The following is an 8,598-nucleotide window of genomic DNA, read 5'->3' on the forward strand; positions in this document are numbered from 1 at the left end:
CATATGGTAATGAAAACATTAAAACACCTGCGGCTTATAGTCCAGTGCGGCTTATATATGAACACATCATTCAATTTAGCTGCTGCGGCTTATATTCAGGTGCGCCTTATAGTCCGAACATTACGGTATATAGTAACTGTTCAAACAAAAAGTATTCTAACATATTAAATCAAGATGGTACAGTTTGTAGTTTTGGGTTAAATGCATCCAAATGGGATAAATTCAGGAGATTTTGGCTTATTTTTTGAAATTGAAAATAAAGGGTTTGATAAACTGAGACTTCTTGGAGCTCATGATTTGAACCTTGTTTCTGTATCACCTGAACTTTAGAGTCTCGTACCTGAGCGTGACGATGATGGCGGAGGGCTGGGCGCAGGCGGTGATGAGCGTGACGATGAAGAGGAAGATGAGGAAGGGGATGAGCGTGCTGCAGGTGCGGTCGCACTTCCCCGACACGGCGTACCCGTTCTCGTTCAGGTACGTCTTCACGATGACGAGCTGCAGCTGGTTGGAGCCCGACGCGCTGGACGAGGGCGTGATCACCTGCCGGCTCTGAACGCACGCGCAGTCCGAGTAGTTTCTGATCTGAGAGGGAAACATGGAGGAGGTTTAGAGACTTTAAGGTGAAACACGGCAAGCCAGAGACTTTGTAAACTATCTCTAATCCTTAAAAGATCATGGGGGGGAATCGGGTTGCTTGAAAGTAGCTCCATTTTAGAAGTTTAGAAGTCAAACAAAAATATTTTCATAAACGTAAGAAGTTGAGGAAATAATGTGCAATAAAAAGATTGAATAAAATAGAAATATTTTTAAAAAGGTTTAGTCCAGATTTGGAATAACACTTTAGTAAAAAATGTAACAAAAATATTTATATTAATACAAGAAGTAAGTTAAACCTTAAAATGCAAACATTAAGCAAGAACATGTTTATTAATTTTTTTAATTACAAGGAACACAGATTGATTTAATTCATATAATACATGAATTCAAAATAAACTCTCTCTCTCACCCCGGTGCTGTCGTTGGCCACGCTGCTGCAGCCGGCCAGGCAGGGGTTAAAGTACGTGATGCCGTCGGAGCCGCACACCGGAGCGTACTCATGGATCTTACAGCCGCAGTTCACGTTACAACCTCCGGTCAGATTCCTCTGGGTCATGGTGAGCGTCGGCCTGCAGAGGGGCAACACACAGAAGATCATCAGGGCTCACACTCCCTTTATTTAGATGCCTTGATAGGAGATAGGAGGAGGAAACAAGGAAGGAAAGGCGTTGGGGAGAAATCTAAGGAAGTGTATGACGGACTGGAGGACAATGAAAGGAACAACATAACGATATGCCTTGATGGGAGATAGGAGGGGAATCGAAGGAATAAAAAGCAGGAGAAATGAAGGGAAAGTTTGATTAAAAAAAGACGCAGAAAGGACAGAGAATCAAAGAGACAAGCAGGATAATGAAAGGAACAAAAGAACAGAGGAAATGAAGGAGGAGGGAAAGAGAGACAGACTGTCAGAGGGATATGAAAGCACAAGCCAAATGTCTTCTCTTCCAAGCTGTCCTTGGATATTTTCCATCACTGCCATGTCACCTCTGGTTGTCTGTCTGCTATCCTGCAGAGATCTGAGAGCTAGCTTCCTCCCCGACTTCGGCCACAGATGGGCGATAAAAACGAGCCGTGTGTTCGGACACAACGGGAAATTATCCAGCGGGAGAAAAGGCAAACTGAAGTCTACAAACGTCTGTCTCTGGTACGAGAGAAAGCATTTGAAAGACTCTGTTTTACTCTGAGGATTAACGAGAGACCTGACCTCGAGGGAGGTGGTCTACTTTTAGATAAACTACCTGTGTGTTTAAATGATCAAACTTTAATTCTTACAAATCCACCAATGTGTGACGTTTGATCGTTTCATGACAGCACAGTGCAGTCTGATGTCTGTCACAGGAAAAAAAGACTATTTTCTATACTAATAGTTCCTTTCTGATGTAAAGGGTTGGATCTAACATAAACGTTGGTTATTAATCAATCTTCTGCACATTTTCTTGATGAATCAGTTACTAATTGTCACTAAAACGTCATCAAATATTGAGAAATGTCCATAGAAATTGCCCACAGTTCAAGGTGAGATGGTTTATAAATGTTCATAAACCTTTATTTTGTATTCAAAGGGTTAGTGTTCAAAACATATCTCGATATTTATTTTGTTCTTTTTACTTTATATGCAAAATACAAAAGAAAGTAGCGAATGAATTGTTTATAAAATGTTTTAAAAGTAACCAAATTAACTATTAAAAAAGGGGGAAATGTTAAATACCTTAAATAGGATATGTATCTTGGCAGAGATACTCTATATCTCCCAAGATACATATCCTATTTAAGGTAAAGTTGGAAAAAAATAGATGACATTTTGAAAAAGAATTCATGACATTATGTAATTTGAGCAAAGATGTGTAATTAAATAGTAAATAAGTATTTTTTCGTTGTAAATATTTCCAATCAGAGCAAACTGGCCGGCTCTGTTTTGATTGGTCAACCGCTGAGAGATGCCCCGCCCCTAGCCTATCACGTACAATGTGTTGGAGCGCTAGCCAATAGGAGCCTAAGTGTGAATAGTGACATCATGATGTCCCGGAAGTAGACAAAGGAGTCCAATGGAGGCGTTTTATGGAGGGGACTTTGGGATTTTAGCCTTTGCCGACCATTTACATGCACTAAAACCTATATAACACACTAGAGGAGAGGGGAAACCCCCAAAGAGCATAGCTAGACCTCTTTAATGAGTTTAGGGGGATGTTTGTTTACAGGCAGAACATCCATTCATCAGCTACACCAGAGGAGTGTGTCTTTATCCACATTACCATAACAGCACAAAGAGAGGGAGAGTGTGTTGAGATGACGTAACAACGGTCACCGAGTCTCTTTCTGCCTCTTTCAAAATTCTGTGTTTTTCTGCGTGGGTGTTTTCACACTTTTTTAAAAACCCTGTTCCTCCACAGTCTATCATTGTTTATCCTCCTCCTCCTCCTCCTTGTCTGTGTGCTCTCTCCACTTTCCTCCTCTCATTTATTCAACGATCGTCCCACACTCCACAAGCAGAGGGTGTACATTTTACATTCACATTAGAAACATACTCAATGACCTTAGCTCGACTCATTTGCATTCATAAAAAACTAAGAATAAGCTTTACTGTGGTCTGCAGAGGGTCAAATGTATAACATCTGATTAATAACACTTTATAAAAGGGCCTAAGGGCAGATGCTCATCAAATAAGTCAAAGCTGAACTAAATACAGGGATTGTTACGGTATGTCCACACAGCAGCTTTATACAAATCTTCCAACGCTTCCAAAGCTTCTCTGCCCATTCACTTTGAATGGCGTGACGTCACTTTGCCTCGCTTTTCGCCGAACTGCATTGTGGGGAAGTGAAGCGAAGATTTTCAGGATTCAAAATTTGAGCAATGTTCAACTTTTGAAGATGAGGTGGAAGCGTCAGCCAATCAAATCCTGTTTATGCAAATCTGACAGTTCAAGCGCAGCCAATCAAACCACGTGCAAGCTGGGAGAGCCAGACCGCAGTTCATTTCCTCATATTCCAAACGAGATATTACGGTAGCAAATCACCCGGTTCTTTACGACCACAACTATTTACCGGAATACAAACCGGAGGAACCAGGCATGGAGGGAGGTGGCAGAGACAGTGGGTGAAACTGGTAGGTTTTTGCCTGTTTGGGGAGTTTATATCCAGTTTACTTCGTTTTAATATTGCTATTGCTTTGTATGTCGGGGGCGGGAGATTCATGTGATTGGTTGTTGGTCGCGAAAAATCCCCAAGCTCTCAGACACGCCCAGTTCCAAGATTTTCAAGATTTTTTCAAAGCTGCTGTGTGGACGTACCGTTATCATTGTTTTGCCTTTATCTTAAATTGTATATATGTTTATTATATTATATTAGCCTGGAAAAAAATGTATGTTTTGAGACCATTTAATAGTTAAGTTCCAGTTTAAGTGTTTTTAGCTTGAAAATGCGGCTTTGTAATACATGAACTCTCTCCAATTGTGGATGTGTTGGTCATATATATTGTAAATACTTTTTGTTTATTGTCTGAACCATCACTTTGTTTTTTCAGATTTAAAAAAACACTACTCCAATAAGCGCCCTCTGAAAAGAAAACATGCTAGTATATGCATGTATTGTGCAGAAACTAGTGCAGTAACTATGCTACCCTACTAAAAAGCGGGAGTAACCATTGCTTTAATATTCTCTCTTCAATTATTACTAATATTAAAGGTGTCTCAGATCCAAACTGCACCACTTGGGCTTCCAGAAACACACCCAGAAAGTGTGAACAGTCTTCCAGACTACACACGTTCTCTTGTACAAATACACCTTTTCCCAAAGTGTACAATTCTTAGAACACGCTATTTTAGAAGATCCAAATGCAAGGTGGTTGGGACAAAATTGGCCATTTCCAAAAGTGGTGGATGTCCCCAGCATCCCCAGTTTGAATGACGCCTATGGTCTGAATCCACATTACCAAGCATTTGGATTCTCTATATCTCCCATTTCACACATCGTATCTCATGATTGTGCCTGAATTTGTACCAGTTTGTCTGTTTTACGCTGCATTATGTGGTTTCTCCTTTGTCAGCATTGATGCGTTACACACACACACACCCCCCCCCCCCTCCCCCTCCCTCTAATACCTCATTCACACCAACGCAACTCCGGTTCAAGCTCCGTGCTAGAGCTTTTCAGGTTCAGAACCGGTTCTTCGGTTTAGCTCCGGCTCTTTTCACACCGCCCAGAGTCCGACTGGTGCTGCGTCATTGCGTCATCGTTTGCGTCATGACGTAACCGTTTGCGTGCCTGCTTCATAAAGCCAAACCGCGAGGATACCCCTCACAGCTCACACTAACAACAACAACAACAACAACAACAATGGCCGATTGTGCTCCAGCTTCCTCTGTACCTCTTCAGAAGAGCAGATTCCCAGTAGGTAGCTGGTCTCTTCAGTGGACCACTGCTGCTTGTTAACTTTCTCCATCGTTGTGTACAAACTGGATAAAACGCTGGCTTTTTGTTGTTGTTCAGGAGTTGATCCCGCCCAAGCCCCTGCCCCTGCCCCTGCCCCTGCCCCCGCCTCGACGTAAGCGTGACGTATGCGGTGCTTTTGCTCTGGCCGGACAATTTTTTGGTGCTTGAAACGAACCGGATTCCGGAGCTAAGAGGCTGCTCCGCTCCGAACCGGCCCTGAAACACTGTTGGTGTGAATGAGTTATGAGAGTCAAAGTCAACTTTATTGTCAATCTTTCAGTTTGTGTGTACAGACAGAGAGATTGAAATACAAAAGTGGAAGTACTCAGATCTTGTACTTGAGTAAAAGTAGAAGTACTCAGATCTTGTTCTTGAGTAAAAGTAGAAGTACTCAGAGTGTAGGAATACTCTGTTACAGTAAAAGTCCTGCATTCAAAATGTTCCTCAAGTGAAAGTAGAAAAGTATTATCATCAAAATATAGTGAAAGCAGCGACAGTAAAAGTAGTCATTGTGCTGATTGGTCCATTTCAGAATAATATATATGATATGTTTTATAATGATTGATCATGAAAGTGTTCTCAAAGCTGGTAAAGGTGCATCTAGTTTGAATGACTTTGTATACTGCAGGGTAGCTTTTGGATTTACTCCAGGTGGAACTAAAGTCTGATTTAACACTTGATTATATTTCACATCATTCATCCACATCTGTGAAGTAACTAAAGGTATTCAATCCCTCCCAGTCCCCCCCCTAGTCTCCCCCCTGCTCACCCAGTGGTGTAGGGGATGTTGATGCCTCCCAGGTTGATGGTGTCGCAGCCCACGATGAACAGCGTGGAGAAGCAGAGCAACGACACGCCGCTGCAGATCATCGCCAGCTTGGCCGACTCTCTGGCTCCCAGCTTCAGCTTCTTGATGATGTATCCTCCCAAAACGATACCCACACCGGCACTGGGAACAATAATCACACCTGAGGGTGGGGGGGGGGGGGGGGGGGGGGGAGAGAGAAAGTGGGGACGTTAGAAACTCATATAGATTTAATTTGGAGCGTCTTACAGCTAGTCCTACCAAACCTTCCTTTGCATCTGGTTTTCTAGTATGTGAGGGTCAATTAATTAAGGATGACATGTTATCAACGTATAATAAATGTATATTCAAAAATAAAATTCAAGGTCACCTATTATGCAAAATCCACCTTTTTGTGTCTCTTCTACATCAACATGTGTCCCCTCTGTGTAAAGAGACTCTGAAAGTTTCAGGAACAAAGATTCCTCCTAACCAAATGTCTCTCAGAGTGGCGTGGGGAGGGGCTCCTTATTTTCATCTAAAGTAACAGACAGAGAATCAGCACTTTGGAAACAGGGCTGAAACAGAGGGGATTATGGGTAATGCTGCAATGATCTGTTTGGTGTTTCGAGACAAAGCAAAAACGTATTGAATCGAAAAGGTTAATATAAACATAAGAAATAAGAATGCAAATTTGAATTAAAAAGATGAAATAAAATAAATACAAATATTGATATAAACTTTAGAAGTTAAAGTAAAAACATGCACATTGTAAAACCACAATTACAGTAGTAGCCACAAAACCTAGAAGACAGGTGCTCACGGGTCTTTCTAGAAACATATAGCATAAAGGCGCTAATGTAACTTTTGGTCAAAATGACAGCCCCGCCCACTTTCCTGTGAAAATACTGCATTAGAGCGAAGCGGAAAATAATCGTGTCTTCATGTCTTAAAGCTGCCGAGTCATATATTGCACCTCAAACAACAAATAAATCCGGAGTCACGATTTCTTTACTTCCTCTACAGAGAAAAGGACAGTAAAAGAAACTCAGAAATCACGTCTCTGGCGTCTGACTCTGTATTCGACACCAATTTCATATTATAATTATACAGTTTTTGAGGAACAGAAATATTGTTTTCTGGCATCACTTTAACATTTTACGGGGAAAATATGCATTTTGGTGTGAAGGCCCCTGTTACCTGATGCACACAAAACTCTGGGTGCTACTAAATTACTGTCAAATGCAACATTTAATAACAAGAATAATCAAACTAATAACGGCCCGTCCACACTACAGCTTCTGACAGCTTCAAAACCGGTTTCCAACGCGTCTGCCCATTCACGCTGCCTCGCCGAACTGAATTGTGGGTAGCAGAGCGGAGCTTTTCCTGGCGTTTCAGGCTGCAAAAGTTGAGCAATGTTCAACTTTTGAAGCTTCTGAAGCTTTCGGTGGAAGCGTCAGCCCATCAAATCATATGCCAGTACAAGCTCTAGCCAATCAAACCGCTGCTTGTGTGTCAGGGGTGGGAGATTCATGTGATTGGTTGTTGGTTGAGCTTCAGACACGCCCACCGGCAAGCTTTTTTTGAAGCTTCAAAAACGGTTTCCAACGCGTCTGCCCATTCACTTTGAATGGGGTGACGTCACTTTGCCTCGCTTTTCGCCGAACTGAATTGTGGGTAGCAGAGCGGAGCTTTCCTGGCGTTTCAGGCTGCAAAAGTTGAGCAATGTTCAACTTTTGAAGCTTCTGAAGCTTTCGGTGGAAGCGTCAGCCAATCAAATCATATGCCAGTACAAGCTCTAGCCAATCAAACCGCTGCTTGTGTGTCAGGGGCGGGAGTTTCATGTGATTGGTTGTTGGTCGAGCTTCAGACACGCCCGCCGGCAAGCTTTTTTTGAAGCTTCAAAAACGGTTTCCAACGCGTCTGCCCATTCACTTTGAATGGGGTGACGTCACGTTGCCTCGCTTTTCGCCGAACTGAATTGTGGGTAGCAGAGCGGAGCTTTCCTGCGTTTCAGGCTGCAAAAGTTGAACAATGTTCAACTTCTGAAGCCGGAGACGCCGGAGTAGCCAGCGTCAGCCAATCAAATCCCGTTTATGCAAATCTGACAGTTCAAGCGTTAGCCAATCAAACCGCGTGCAAGCTGGGAGAGCCAGACCGCAGTTCATTTCCTCATATTCCAAACGAGAAATTACGGTAGCAAATCACCCGGTTCTTTACGACCAGACTATTTACCGGGATACAAACCGGAGGAACCAGGCATGGAGGGAGGTGCAGAGACAGTGAGTGAAACTGGTAGGTTTTCGCCTGTTTGAGGAGTTTATATATATATATTGCTTGCATAAAATCCCTGGGGTTTTTTGCTTTGTATGCCGGGGGCGGGACATTCATGTGATTGGTTGTTGGTTGCGGTGCTCGAATAAAATCCCCAAGCTTCAGACACGCCCAGCTCCAAGCTTTTTTTGAAGCTATAGTGTGGACGGGCCGTAAGGGTCCTGGAAACTTGTGTGTGTGTCACCCACTAGAGGCTGGCATAATGTGACGACATGTATGAATGGTAGTTTTAATCACAGTCCACCTACATCTGTTCAGCAACTCAACGCTGAAACATATTCAAAGTCTCTAGAATCTCTTTGGACAAAATCTTTGTATGACTCAAAGGTTTATGAAAGAATATAAAGAGGTTGTTGTATAAAATGTGTTCAGTGTTTAAAAATGTCAGCCGTCAATAACAGAGCTGTGTGTGTGTGTGTGGAAGGTGAAGATGACTCACAGTCGAGC

General features: G+C 42.5%; 1 protein-coding gene across 3 annotated transcripts in view; it reads right to left on the reverse strand.

Moving 5' to 3' along the window:
* Window positions 1-8,598, reverse strand: part of LOC307020636 (solute carrier organic anion transporter family member 5A1-like) — a 64,332-nt gene that overhangs the window by 6,201 nt on the left and 49,533 nt on the right. For all 3 annotated transcript variants that reach the window (XM_079652145.1, XM_079652146.1, XM_079652144.1), the window contains exons 6-8: window positions 5,800-5,998; window positions 1,010-1,169; window positions 341-585 (exon numbers count right to left, since the gene is read on the reverse strand). In XM_079652145.1, coding sequence (XP_079508271.1) covers window positions 341-585; window positions 1,010-1,169; window positions 5,800-5,998 — 604 coding nt within the window. The remainder of the gene's footprint in view (window positions 1-340; window positions 586-1,009; window positions 1,170-5,799; window positions 5,999-8,598) is intronic.

The sequence above is a fragment of the Notothenia rossii genome (assembly GCF_949606895.1).
Source record: "Notothenia rossii genome assembly, chromosome: 9".
In the NCBI taxonomy this organism is placed as follows: domain Eukaryota; kingdom Metazoa; phylum Chordata; class Actinopteri; order Perciformes; family Nototheniidae; genus Notothenia; species Notothenia rossii.